General features: G+C 42.2%; 1 protein-coding gene across 7 annotated transcripts in view; it reads left to right on the top strand.

Moving 5' to 3' along the window:
• The window catches only part of kcnab2a (potassium voltage-gated channel subfamily A regulatory beta subunit 2a), a 43,745-nt gene that overhangs the window by 5,037 nt on the left and 23,509 nt on the right, over positions 1-15,199 (top strand). For 5 of the 7 annotated variants that reach the window (XM_049733995.1, XM_049733998.2, XM_068652329.1 and 2 more), the window contains 2 exons: positions 9,027-9,196; positions 10,404-10,445. In XM_049733995.1, the coding sequence (XP_049589952.1) occupies positions 9,120-9,196; positions 10,404-10,445 (119 nt within the window). In that variant the 5' untranslated portion in view covers positions 9,027-9,119. Of the gene's footprint in view, positions 1-9,026; positions 9,197-10,403; positions 10,446-13,058; positions 13,603-15,199 lie in introns of those variants that run through there. The other 2 variants (XM_049734000.1, XM_049733993.2) reach the window with 2 other exon arrangements.

Genomic DNA, 15,199 nt, shown 5'->3' with positions numbered 1-15,199 from the left:
GAGAAGCTCAAACTATTCCCAGTAAGAGTGAAAAAGTCGTTTTTGCTCGGACGAAAGGGTTACAGTGTTTATGTTTTGAAAAGTGCGTGGTTTTCATCGGTCTTGCACTGTGCATCTTTACTCACGTTTACAAGTTTGCCTACCAACCTGCCTGGTTTTGCAGGATGGGCTGTGATCCAAGTAGAACGCAAAGGAGAGGCAGGGAGGTTGCAGTGCTTCTGTTTGGTGCAGTAAGCTACTCTATGTACAAGATCGGAGTGTTACTTGACGACAAAATTGTGGTCATAGTGTTTGGGGCTTTGGTTACAGCATAGGTGTTAAAGTTGGCAGATAGGATGAGGTATTAGGTGTAAGGGCAGAAAGGTAAACGTAAAAAAACAACTTGGGCTTTCTATTGTGTTTAATGTTGTGTTACGGTCCTTGTGTATTTGGTTTGGGTGTTAGAGTTTAACTTATATATTTGAGCTGAGGGGATAAGGTTAGATATTGTGTTCCAAGACAGGGATTATGGTAACATAAAACCAAAATGTGGTTGAAAGGCTAGTAGAAAAGATCATCATTAGCAATTGATCGGGACTAAACCTAGCCTAAAGCTTTGGTAATTGTTTTTCAGCTCAACTGATCCGACATACCTAAATTTGTTTGCGAGCGACACATTTTGCTGCGCAACAGAGTTCAGATTTGGCCAACACACCCTTTGCAGTCGTTATTGTTTATATCTCGCAACGAGTAGTCAACACAAAGAACAACTCTCCAGTCAGTTAGTCATTTTGAGTGACCACTTCAATGCACAAGAGGTTTCTTTTAATGCAGAACCTGGAACAGAAAAACAAGGTGGCTGCAAACATAGCGTGTCCGATGAAAGCAGAAAATAAATGTTCTGTACATGTGTGTGAAGATGTAGCAACTGTACTTTGCCAGCAAAATTATTTTTGGCATTTACTTCGCGGGTGTCTTTTCCCATGAGGTTTGTTTAGGCTAGACTCCTTCACTCATAGCTATTTCTACATGTATCTGCGCCTGAAACTATTCATGCATACTTCATGAACCCAAGACAAGGCATTTCAGATGACTTGTGTGAGGTTTAGAACAGATTAGCAATACATTTTGAAAATAGCATTGAGTTCACTCTAAACAGATTACTTTTGGCTATGCATTGACAGTCGGTAAATTTCAAATCGTCATGGAATGCCCTCTCTCGGGAGTAGAGGAGAATTTTTTTTTACATTTTTAATGCAAAGTTCCACCCTTGCTCACTGCAGTGTCCTCACTGTCCTTATGGGACATGTTGACCGGCGACATCATCCGAAGCCGGCTAATCAAATGTGTAGTCAGCTAAAAACTACCAACAGTCAGCAAACATATGGTATTACTTTCTCTTTCTCTTTAGTGGTATAACGGTCTTTTTTTTGTGTGTGTAGCCAGCCCTAGTTCTGTATACACACAAAATCCATTCAACCATAGTTCAGTTGTACTATTGCTCATGCGCTCAATGCCCAAAGTCAAGTTGGTTATGGGAAATGTCTAAAAATAAGGCCAGAGTCAGTTGCAAGCCGTTAGCGACGTTATTCGAACTTCCCTCCGATTGGCGAGTGACAAGCGTAACTGAAACACATCCGCCGAGGTTTAATGCTTGGTCGGCAGAATCACTGGAATGACACTGACTGGCCACTGGCATCTTTTGACATTTTCACTCATCTCGATGCGACGCTAATGTAGGTCCTGACACTCTTTATGGCTGTAGTCTGTTGGATGCTCAAGTGGGGGTGATTTCCTAAACTGAGCTCAGTAATCATTCTGCTGGTGAGATTTAGTGGCCTGTTTAGCTTCATTAGCCTGCTTTTTTAGTCCCCATGCGGCATCACATGCGCGCTGGAACCATATTTTGTCACACTTTAATTGGACAGGTGGGCTTTCTACTTTCACATATTCAACACCTGTTCTACCGGATAGGCGCCATACACTCTACTTGATGAGTATAGTCTTAAATTAGCTGTAGGTGTCAAACTCAAGGCCTAGGGGACAGATCCAGCCCGCCACCTCATTGTATGTGGCCTGCCAAACCAAATTATGCGTCATTTCCGTGATGCTTGCAAAAAATCTGTACTGAATTTTTCAAATTCTTATGCATAATAAATAGGATAGCGAGGCGGATTGATACTGTTTGAGCTGATGCCTTTAAGATCTACTCATTGGTATGGTTGATACTTGTGTCATTTGAGGCACTGTATTTGCAGTATCATAACACAAAAGAACTGGTATCAGACTCACACAAGGACTACACAAGCAGCCACGCAGCAGTACAGTAAATTCCTTGGGTCCCGAACGTATCGGACTCTTTCACCGCATTAGATATTGGTGTTTCACGATTACAGCAGTGCTCCTAGCAATAGTTCTCACATTCGGGCTGTTGGGCTCACATTTTATCAAGGTTAATGTCACAGCACAGATGGCATCCATCGGAAGTCCATGGCATGACCTGGACTCGTTGCCCAGACACGGTGGATCAAAGTATAAATGCTATAGCCACGTTTACCCCAGGGTGGCATGAATCAGTCAACAAACGCATTTTTTTTTCTCAACATTGATTGGTTTTGACGCGTACTGTGGGCAGGCCCACGGCAAAAATGTAGACATGAATAAACAACAAGATGTTAACCCTTCATGCCTCAGGAAACCTGGCGCCCGCCATTCTCTTGCTCGGCCGCACAGGCACTAAGGGGCTTCTGTAGGTCGACTGATGTAATACGGGTCTCTGTTTCCAGAAGAAAACTGAATTGTCAGATCTTTTCTATACGTCCTATATACTACCACTCAGTTGTTGTGCAGTGAATGTGGCCATTAAGTTTGTCCTACTTTTGACAGAAGGTTTGGTGTTTGTATCCACTGCACTACAGCTGCCCCGTTGGCACCGTTTGAGGCTATTATTCCACTTGGACAGTATAGCGCACAACAAATACGTATTAGTAACCAGCCGCTGGAAACTGGAGCTTTGTGTTCACTAAGGCCCGTTTAATATTATCCCATCAAACTTTATGTCACTCCGTCCCATATAAAGGGCATCTCTGTCATTGCCAATCAATACACTGGCTGATTAAGGAGAAACGTGTTAGAAAAGAGCAGCTGCACGATTCTCGTGCAAGTGTGGGAGATTCCGCGACCTTGCTAAGTCGAGCGTGAGCGAGTCAAAACCGCTGCACGCGCGCACACACGTATGCTGGATGTGTTCAGACGAACGCAAGGAAGCGTGCGGAACTGATGCTTCTGAACTGGAGGATTTCTTCTGGCGTCTGCAACCCGATCCAAAGGTTGGACTTTGGAGCATTATGATATGAGCAGTGTAAGTGTGAGTGGACAATTGAATATTGGTCGCTATGGGGTAAAAGCTAAAATATTTCTAGGGGGAATCTGTCACGTATGTATAAATCTTAAAACCCAAGGTCACTTATAATTCATTCAGTGACGTTGGATGAGAATTTTTTCATATCTACAACACAATTTTCCCTTAGGAAATTAAATTAATCCATATTACAGTCACGCGTGTTGTCATCATTAAAAATAGAGGTTTAAAGAAAACAACATTGAACAGTGTACAATGAATCCGTGTTCATCGCCTGCGTTATGTGAACATCTGTGATTTAGAGAGACTTGTAGTCCCCCCGAAGGCTTTAAACACATTCAAATTTATTCAAACACAATTTTGAAATGTACTATAGCACCACTCGACCAAGTTGTGTGTGTTTTATGTTTTAAACATTTTATGTGAGCATCTCTTCTTAAATGAAAACTCACTCAAGTTTTGGTCACTTCTGGCATTTTTACAAAATGTTAAGAACGCATGACTGTGGTTTACAAACGATAGATTTTTGTGCGAATTTATCTTCATTTTTTCCCCCCTTGGAAATAATGCTAAAATTTCAAAATATACAATTCACAGGTTCCACTGTGTGCATGTCGTTGTGCAGTTCAGTCGACTTCAAACTTTACCATGCACTTTTCAAGCATCAAAGTAAAACAAGGACAAATGTTACTTTCAAAATATAAAGCTTGTCTGATTATTAATGTAGACTGGTGAGTATTGAATGTCCATCTACTTTGTGCAACGCACAGCATGCGTGTATGTGTGCGTGTGTGAGCGCGTCGGCTGCCCTTGACAAAATGACCACTTTGAGTGCGCAAAGTAGCACTGACTCGAAGTGAGGAGTGCTGCGAGTGGGCTGATGCACAATATTGTAATTTGCCAGTTAATCACATCACTTTCATACTGTTTTACTCTGCCAGAGCCAATTTGCAGTTGTCGCTCATGCACAGAAAAAAAAAGTGTCCTCTGCACTATTTTGCATACACAAGAGCCGCAAATCGCATTATATATAAACAAAATGTGGACATGAAACTTTGACACATTTCTTTTGACAGCAGTAGCTTAGTAGTTATCTTTTGTGTGTTTTTTTTCCTTTGTTGAAGTTGTGCCACGTTTTCTCAAACTATTCTAGCCAAGGACTTTAGTCCAGTGAATGTTCTAGTTTTATTATATATTGGCTCCTATACGACTGAGGTGCCTTCCTACGGCAGCGGCGTGACCCGAATTTGTATACAATACAATTATATTTATAAAGCGCATTTCACAACCTAACCACTAATATTAATCATCTAAACCTCTCAAAACTGATTAAATTGTATAGCAGCAAGTTTCCATCATAAAATGCAGGTCACAGTGCTTTACATGAATTAAAATCCAAATCAGAGTTTATCTCTTTGTATTGTTTGACTAAACCGGCAGAACTGAACTATGTGTGCTACTTTTGTGTGCTACTTCTATTTGTGTTGTTTAACAAACAGCCTTTATGACTCCTCATTTATCATTAAGTGGGGTGTTTTAATGTATTAAAGAGACTCGTTGGAGACTCAGTGCTTATCTAAATGTTACATCATCTTCAACCAACGTGTCTTGGCTCACCCGGGGGCTACTTTCTCTCGCTTATTCAGTCAACTGTATTGTTTATTACTTGTTTTCTCTTCAATGATGGTTTTATATTCCTGCTGCAGTGTGCTGATGTGCTCTCATGGTGGACTGCAGCACTTTGCCCTCTCTGCAGTGATAGGCAGCGGCTTACACAGCCATAAAGGCTGGCCTGTTCAATTCCATGGCAGTCTTTTTCAATGGTCTTGTGTGTGAAGTACAAAGTATGATTTACACAGGTATCGAATTGTGTTTCTGTTGAAGCGCCAGTTTGTTATGCTGGAATAGGCTATAACTCTGCACAAGAGCTAAAGAAAGCGGACACAGCCAGTGCTGATTCATCTTCCTGCTGTCAGCGATATGAGCATCATGGGATCGTTCATCTCGTATTGTATCATAACCAGGAAATTGTGCACTCAAATTCCTGGCGGTATTTTATGCACACAAGTTGGCCGCTTTTTTGTTGTTGTCATGCGTGGTGTTCAAATGAGGCACATTTTTGTCCAGTTTTCGGATTCATGTGACATCCACTCCAAAACACAGCACGTCCTATGCAGACTCCGAGAAGGTCACCTTTTCAAAAGCACACTGCAGTACCTGCAAGCATAGTTTGTGTATACTCGGCAGAAACCTCACCAGGTATTTTGAACAGCTTTTTTTTTTTGCCGCATCAATGCTGTCGTAACAGTAGATCCGGGCTTTTATACAGAACTGTCTCGCTTTGGAGGCGGTATCAGAGTTGTAGCGGGCACGGCAATACCTGTGTGATATTCCGTGACTTGTCCCGTAAATATTTTGGTTCGCCATCAGAGTCTCTGTATGGATAAAGTTCATGTGTGACGGTTTGACTAGGTAGACAGGATTAGTACGTTGTTGTACAACACGGTTTTTGTCCTCTGTTGCAAGCAGCACTAATTCCGAAAGAGTTGCCTTTACGACTTAAGAGAGCGGCACAAAACAACAAACTGAGGATTAAAGAGGCACTTGTCATGGATTTTTATGTCAGCACGTCCGACTTTGATCCTAAAAAATTCCCGAATTGTGACGATGAAACAAGCCCGTCGCCATGTCTCGACTAAACTCCCGCGTAGGGCATCCCTGGCAAATATCGGTGTGTTCTTCGGCAGCCATCTGCTTGAAGCGCTGTGTGTTTACGGCTGCTGCCAACATACTACCCAACACCGTATGGTGCTTTCCAGGCCAACACTGCCTGCCCGCCTCGCTCACGTAAGCCCCGTCTCGAGAGGGAACTCACTCAGGCTGGGTGTGGGTGGATTTAGGAATGGGGGAAGCATGTGAAGAGCAGCCTTGTGTGACTCAATTTTGCATTTCAAACGCAGGTGTATGAGACCATTTCTGCATTGCTGTCTTTTGTGCTTGCCAAATAGACTTTGTTTCACTTGCTTCCTCATTATTGATCTGTTTTTTGGTTGTTATTTGCAATGGTGTCACAATGACCATACTGAGGGATGTTTCTATTATTTTGTTGTGAAATGTGTAATCAGTTTGTTCAAATGTGATGGTCCTCTCTTTCTCTGTACAAGAATTTAGTTCACCATTTACAAAATTGCACCCACATATGCAGTTTGTGAACAAAGCCGTTGGAGCCTCGGGCCTTCTTTAGGTCAACAACACCGCTGTTTTAAAAGCATGCGCACACACACACACACTACGTCCACACATACACACACAAAGGCGCAGTGCTGGTGTGGGTGTGTTAATACTTTCTTTGCTTCGAGCTAGAAAAAGCTGCTCCAGATCAGTCATTGCTCTGATACTACTATGGTTAAAAATGGCCGTGTCAACTTCAAATGAGAGGTTCAAACCTGGGTTAAGATTTCAAACAAGAGTTAAGATAAAAAAAATTAGGGTTTAAAAAATAATTTTGGGTTTCAAACCACAGTTTGGGTTTCAAAATGATCTTTGCAACTAAGATTATATATTTATTTTGGAAGCACTGAACAAAGGTTTCTGTTTGTTTATTTGAGGGCATGTCAACAAACTCAGTAGTTTTTTTTAAATGTTGAATATAGATGATAATTGTTTGATAAATGGATTACTACAATGCCTGCAGTTTAACTCCAGATTCATCTCCTGTCTTCACATTTTTCTTTGTACCTAGCGTCTTTGTCAGTCTGCAGCTTTCAATTTAAGAAAGTGCACCGTGGCCCATTAGTGCGGTAAATCTGAGCCTATCCAACTTGGACCAGGCTGAGTGTGTATTGTACCGCAGTGCTGCAGTCCCAGCAGAAGCAGCAGCAGCAGCAGCAGCCTGTCCACCTCTGCAGCTCACTTCGGGCATGTGTGCTGACAACATCTCAATCAATGAAAACACTTGAGAAGATACTAATTAAACTTTCTTGCTTTTACTTGAATGCAAAAAAAAAAAAAAAAAACTACAGACACTATATTCAGTCAGTCACCTCAACTCACCTCAGAGGCATATATATTTTGTTATTTACAACCAGCAGTTTACCGAGTTGTGACGAAGGATGCATATTGAATTCACCGTAGACATTCAAATATTTGTATGACTCGTGTAACAACAAATGAGCTTTTTGTTGTAGTGTAACAACATACTGCTTTTGATGTTTGTGGAGTATTTGTGCCAAAATTATTTATAAAAAAAAAAGAAAAACTTCCCAACAGAGTCATAGGCCCCTTCTGCCAAAGAGCCTGCTTTGATTTCTGCCAACACAACCCACTCCAACTCCTGATGCCTTGACACTGACAAATGACTTTGTAGTCCTTGTAGTAAATCTGCTCGTGGGTCTTTTATCCATCAGGGTCACGCCATCTTCATCGCCGCCGTCATCACCTGATGGCTGGGCTGTCCTGCCATTCCTTTTGTGCTGTGATTGAAATGAATGGGAAGGGAAGGTTAAACGAGTCCTTGGGAACTCAGGACGACGTATTTGAGAGATTGATGGGAGTGGAAAGTCACCTTTTGTGCTTTCGTTAGGGATATGGGCCAAGACTGGGCTGAGCTCAGTCACCGGTGAAATAAGGTTGCGCAAGATACTCATCCCACGCCTTTGTCGGCGTGACGGATGCCACTCTGCTTTGTCCTCTGCTGTCCTCGGCATTTTTAAATCAACATCAAAAATAGGTGAAATGACACACAAGGCCATCTCTGATTGAAATTAGCTATTGATCAGTAATATTAACCGTGCTGCCAATTTAAGTGGGATTTGAATTACTGTCACATGTCTAAGCAGAAGTTTGTATTGTAAAATGTTACTACCCCCTTCTGCTTAGAGGTGACAATCATTTGGCAGCTAGCCATTCGGAGATCATTCAGTGCTGTTCAAACCTACGCAAATGGGAAGGGGAAAAATAGTTCCCTAGTTACACAGTTCCATGATCAAAATGTTTATTACAATACAATGAGCTAAGCCAACACTACCTACCTAAGCAGCCAGTGGAGCCGCCCTCTCAGCAGCACTGACCTGCTTCTAGGGCCGACACTTTGAATTATTTATAGAATTGTGTCACCCAAAAGCAGTTGGTTAGCTGTCGTTTTCTCTCGAACGCATCACAAGTAAATTATAACAAAAAATAACAACATAGCGATAAATTTATATGATTCCTCATTGCGTCAAACCTTCCTTTTAGCTGCAATTATAGACGCTTTTGTAGGTGAAATGTTCTTAAGGCTGCAAAGATATTCATAGTATGTATAAAATGAGGGCCCATTTTTAATCCAGGTACTTCAACTTGTATTGTGGATGCACAGCCAAAGCTGATGTCTGGCAGGTCCACTCAGAGCTGCAGTATGAGGAGAGGCCTCCATCTAGTGGGAGTAATGTGTTCCTGATCATTTATTATTTTGATCAAAATGAAGGGCTTGATTTTGAGTCTTGTTGGCAAATATTTTCATCCTGAGGTAAACTGATGGATTTCAATTGTTTTTATGCTGCAAGGCGTTAAATACTTTTACATTCTGCAGCACGTTCAACGTGTCAACCTTTGCAATTTTTTGGTCCAAAAACAAATCTGAAGTTGGATTTAGGCTTTATTGGAGATGTACTAACCCTTTTTTCTTCTTGTGCTCTTTTTTTGAAAGAGGCCCACGTTGACGCTCGACTGTCTCTTGTGGTTGCGGTGAAAGAACATCACCCCTGGCAGGCTAGCGCGGCCAGCCCTTCCTCCTGCCTCCATGTATCCTGAATCAACAACAGACTCGCCTGCGCGCCTTTCCCTTCGACAGTCTGGTTCGCCTGGAATGATCTACAGGTGAGTTCAGGGCTGGGCCAAACATCCTAAAATTCTCTAAAATTTTCAACACGTTTGAATCAAACTTTTCAAAACATTTTTTTTTTTTTTATGTGATGGACATATACACACACTCATACACATAATGAGCGTGGAAAAAAATTTTTTCAATGTGTTTCAGAGACGGCTCATGTGTTTGTAAATGTATTTTTGACACTGACTTTACAAATGACCATTTCTAGCATATTAGGTTTCTAAAATATTTCTATTTTTGTTTTTAGGTTTGCGCTATACAGCATGATTATTTTTTAGCTTTGACTGTTTTGAAAAAAATATATATAAAAAATATATTATTGTATTATTATTGTCATTATTATGAAAGGCTGGTATGCTAGAAAAGAATGAGGGTATATTTGTAATCAGAGCAAAAAAAAATAATCTAGAAAAGTTTACTTGAATCGCTGATTTAAAAAATTAATAAATATTTTGTTGCCCAGTGTAATATGATAGATGGACTATCCTAAAATACAAAGAAAGCTAATGAAAGAATAGTGAGATTAGTAAAAGACAAAAAGATTGAGGATGCTGTTATATTTTGTTGTAACTGCATTTCACTTGTAAACGACAATGAAATTTACAATGTAGCATGATGGCTTTGCTTGCTTCTTCCTCTCCCATCATGGTAATGTAATAACTCAAATTTGACATATTTGGTGCAGTTGCTGTTACCTATGCACAGCACGAATCCATTACACCAAGGAATGGGATTCAACTGTCAGAAGCATTTTTTCAATTAAAAACAAAACATACAGTAAATGTGTTATAATGCGCATTGCTTCAAAATTGTTTTGTTATTAGTTGTGGGTCAACGTCACAGAAATATGTACTTTGTTTGTACAAGACTTCACTAAAAGTGTGCAGCACTGTCTTCTTTGTCAAGCTTAAGCTGCACTCTCATATTTGGACAGCAAGTGGCGCCATTGTTTGCAAACTAGAAGATAGTTGAAGTCTCACCTTATACTGTTATAAAGATAATTAGAAATAATTGTGATGTTGGTTTTTTGAGCTGCTCTATTGCTTTCTGTATTTCCGCTTGGATCAACTATGCATCCTCTATCCCTGCACGATTCACTCCCAAACACACGCTGCCATCATTACTAACCTCTTCCCTTCCGTGCTAACGTTAACCAGCACCATCACTTGTGCTCTTGTCTCCCGATGCCTTCAGTGCTCGCTATGGAAGTCCGAAACGACAGCTGCAGTTCTACAGGTATTTGTCTTTCTCTGTCTCTATCTTTCACCCCCTCCTACTTATCTTCCATTTACATTCCAAATCTGAAGGTAAAGTCGATACACAGGTGACTACACGATATGTACCCTGATATTATTCAATACACTTTAAATCCCCCATAGCGTCAGGGAGAAGTCTCGATTTTATACTTATGTTTTATACCTATCTCGGTATCAATATTTTGAGCACACCCAATGTATATCTCCGTGAGATTTGACCTTGGAGTCCGCTCACAAAATCTTTTCAAGCAGCAGTAATTGGTTCTGCAATCTTCTGGTTTTCATGAAATCTTGAAGTATCTCAGATGTCACTTTTGAGTATTTTTACTTTACAAGTGCAAAAGGAAGTTAACCTCCAGTGAGGTGGCTCCATTGAGTGAGAGTGTAAAATAAATTTGTCTGGTTGTTAATTTTCTAAAACGTTAGTTTCACTTGTGTCAAATCATGTGAGAAATATGTGGGGGGGGGGTTTTGTGTTAACATTGAGCAATAAAGCGATTGAAAGTTGACTGGCACAGCTTTGATGGATTGGAAGAATTACAATTGGTTCTAATTAGCAGTGGTAGGCTATAATACTATTTTAGCTAACAATGTTTCTTTTATCGTGGATGTACAGTGATTTCAATGGGCGTATTGCGCGTTGATGATATTGATGAAACCAACACAAAGTGCAAGAAGCGAACTTCTATTTGGTGACCGATGACTTCATATCTCAAAGCCTCATTCTGCAGATCTGAGTGATAAAAAGCGCAGACGATGTCAATGTGCTCGTAATGATTTCTAGCCTGGCGCCTTGCATTTGCACTTTTCTCTCCTTTTTATATAATTTTTAAGTGCAAAATTGTCTGCCTCACCCCCCCGCCCCCTTCCGATCAATGCAGCCTCGTTCTCTCCGTTGTGCCGATGAGTATGGCGGCCTAATGTTTGCTTAATCTGATAACGCAGTGTTTGTGTTGTGCTTACGGCATCATAATTAATGTCCCATACCTTACATTAAACTTAACCTCAACCTTACTCAGGACAAAGCACCAGACAGTCTGTATGAAGGAGGGGAGGGGGGGAATCAATGCTCTGTGTGTGCAGGTTTACAAAACGGATTCAAAGTTGCCGATTATTCACTGTTTACACGTGTACATGCTGGAAACCGCGGCCTCTGAACTGTGCGGCAAGCTTAACCAGTCATCAAGTCACTCTTATCTCGGTTATTGAATTGATGCTTCCACACTCAATGTGAATCCAAACAAATTGGATCTAACCTGAAAATATGCAGCCGTATTCACCAGTGTGGTTTTCACACGGTTAGGTGGTGATTTGCGGGTTTGTCGGTCTCTCGCTACATGTCCTCATCCGAGCGCCGCCGAGGTTGCTCAGCATTTGTGTTTGTGTCTGTTTTCAACATGCTAGCTGATTATCGCGCTGCTCTAAGTAGTCTTTCCCGTGCAACAACAATCAGAGGCTTTTAGCGCAAAAAGCTTTGGTGAATAATTCAGTGCTGATATTATTTGCTGAGGCTAGCAGAAACAGGACAGAGCTTCTAAACGCCGTAAATGGATTTCATCCACGAGATCTCCTCGGGAGGGGATGAGTCGAGGTGTTGCTTGCGGTGGTAGATGGCGGTCCGAGGAGTGAGGGGAGGAAAGGGATGCGCTCCCTTACTCACTAATTGGTTTAGACGTTTCCAAGTAAGACACTCCCAGTTTGGGTGGACCCGCTCGGTCGGTCGGCAGTGCAGTATGGCTTTATAAGCTCGGACTCGCACCATTCCACCTTGCTCATGAGCCGACCCCAAAGAAACCGGGTGAGTTTGTGGAAAGATCTTTCCAACAGTGGCCCATGCATGCGCGAGGGATGAACTGTTCCATGTGGAGCGTGCATGCTACCTATTTTCAAGTCCACTACTTAAGTTTGTCCACTTGGAGAAAATTTGAATTATTCCAACACAGTTGTCTTAATGTTGTCGTTAGCACAGAATTGACATTTCCGGCACTTTTAATGTAATGATGAAGGTTTGACTGGAGGTTACTCGATAAATTGGACATAAATACATGGTTCTACCAAATTATGAACTATATAATTGATTCTGGTATGTTCTATGGAGCTGTAAAATGTTCCCCTTAAGTCCAAATCTGCTCGAGTAAGTGAGTGATGCTTTTTTGTAGAACTGCAAGTACGTTCATTAAAATTCCAGTCGATGTGCGTTCCCTTGCATTATTGGCGTAATCAAAACAGTGTTGCCCTCTGTTGATATCTTGTTGGACTCCTCTTGAGGATGACAGAGGAATGCAAATTAAAGAAGCGATTAAGAAACGATGGTCTGTTTTCAGATTGGGAGACAAAAGATTGGAAGCTTTGCTGTTGTCATAAAAGACGAGCGCTTCAATAATTCTGGGTCATGCTGGTGTTTGTGTATTCAAATGAAGTGGCGGTTTTCCCTTTTATTGTCCACTCCGAGTGGGATTGTGTTCACGTTTTGCTAGTTGCATGTCTGGATGTCTTGAATGGCTTGTGTCCTGTTTCTTGAGCACTTGAATGCGGCCTATCAGTGTCACCCTGCCCGTGGCGCACCTGTCGGGGGGGAGGGAGAGTTGGGTGCGGGGTGCTCCGGGCCCGTGTTGATTACAGGATGCATGGCCATTGTACCGCCCGGAACACGAGAGCTCCTTTCAAATCGGAGAAGGTTGCTATTTTAGGGGGGTGGACCCTTACCTCCATCTCGTTAGCTTCTTCATTATTTGTCAAGGAAGCGAAGAGAGGGGAGGGGTCGGCATGTTTACGGGAGGCTACGCTGGTAGCCCCCAGGGGCTTCCCAGCGCGCTCAAGTCCGGTCACTGTCCTGCTGAAAACCTGCAGATCCCCAAACCGTCAGCGCCGAGCAGCGGCGTTCGCAAGAGCAACAGCAGCAGCAGCGGAAAGATGCTGTCCATGACGTACAGCGAGAGCATCCGGAGCGGGATCAACCGCTACCACTCGGACCAGGGGCTCAACCAGCCCCCGACCAGACCCGCCGACCAGGGTGAGCTGCAACGGCTGCGGGAACAGAGGATCGCCGCTCAAGTCAAGAATTTGGAAGACTTCTTGAAGATGAATGGCCTGGCCCTGGAAGAGTGCGTGTCCTATCAGACAGGCATGAAGTACAGGTAAGAAAGCACAAAGGGGGAGCGGTGAAGTATGTGCTCGGAGGAGGCCGGATGTTTGAGACTTGGGTGGGTGGAGATGCTAGGGTTTGGTTTGAAATGCAACTTTGTTTTTTGGGTGGTCTTGGACAAGTGCATATCTGCATCTGGAGAAGTTATGCGGCCCATAAAAAATGTGGTGGCTTGCTGTGTTCATAAGAACGTCTCTACTGGATGAATGAAGACCAATCTTAAAGTGCTTGCAAAGTCAAAACGGTCGTGAAGATCTTTTGTAGCTGTTACTTTGCACATCACTTAGCATATTTGCGAGTGGGACTCAAATGGTTGCTGGTTGCGAAGTGACTGAACAAAAAGCAGCCTGGTGCTTTTTTGCTGTGCAATTTGATTCCATGATGGGATCAGGGGGGAATTAGTCTCGTTCGAGAGCTAGATCGCTTCAGGGTGTACTTCAAGGATGTGCCTTTACTGAGTCACGGTGCGACATGTGTCAGGGAAAGCACAATTAAAAGTTTTTCCTCATGCTGTTTCCAAACTACAACTCTACCAAACTCCTTAGCTGAAATCAGTCCGCCGCTGTCTCGCCATTACTGAAGAGGTGACAGTTCGATCGCAGCAGTTTTCGACTTTCATGTGACTTCAAACTTAGAAAACGAGATCACAAAATGGCAATCGGAGCTGGAGTCTTGAGTGGTCCTCGAGGCTTGTATGTTGCAACGCCGGTTTATCTTTCTTTAAGACAACAAATATACTGTATCAGTATGTTAGTGGCATTATAAATCATTTACTCTACTACTACTCTACTCTCATTTACTTACTTTCATCATTTATTCATCAAGACAAACTGTACCCTCACTGGCCACAACATTTGGAACTAGAAGTTTTCTTGAACTACTTTACAGCGGACTCTCCAAAACATTTTAAGGATTATTAATTGAAATAAGATGGTGTCTGGATTGTCAGTACAATAAGAAAAATATCATTTCTAATACATACACAAATAGTGATGTTGTGTATTTGTACCCGACAAGCAACCAGCATGATCATTGCAATGTCTGCAGTTCTGTTGTAAGACGTCACATTCTTCAATATGGCTGAGCAAAAGGAGACAGTTTGACTTGCGTGAGGCCAGACGGGAAGCAGCGTGTCTCCAGTTTGAGCGACGGACTGTATATGGAGTATAGATCTTCAATGCTCCTTGCACTAATGGACATAATAATGACCCCCATTTGGTCGCTCATGCAAGCATGCTATACGTAGGTAGCTGTGTTTCACCATCATCCTTTCTCTATAATCAGTCAACTGTTTTTATGGACTCATTATCAAACTGTTTTACTTACTGAGTGAGAGAAGTTTGATAGTTTATATTGTACTTAATTAAATTTTGATGCTAGGGAGCAGACGAGCTGGCTGGCGAATGCTACAGGGTGCACCCTGTTTTTTTTCCCCGCCAAACATCAGCTCCAGCTTCCCCGTGATCTCAATGAAGACAAAAGTGTGGAAAATGAATGAATGGATGAGATCTGTTTCAATTTTGGCACCGTTCTGTCAGTTGCAGGTAGAGACCGTTAGAGGGAGATAGTGTTCCGTTCCTCTTTGAGCT

Source organism: Syngnathus scovelli, chromosome 11 (assembly GCF_024217435.2).
Source record: "Syngnathus scovelli strain Florida chromosome 11, RoL_Ssco_1.2, whole genome shotgun sequence".
Classification (NCBI taxonomy): Eukaryota; Metazoa; Chordata; class Actinopteri; order Syngnathiformes; family Syngnathidae; genus Syngnathus; species Syngnathus scovelli.
This window is presented reverse-complemented; position numbering and strand designations above follow the sequence as displayed.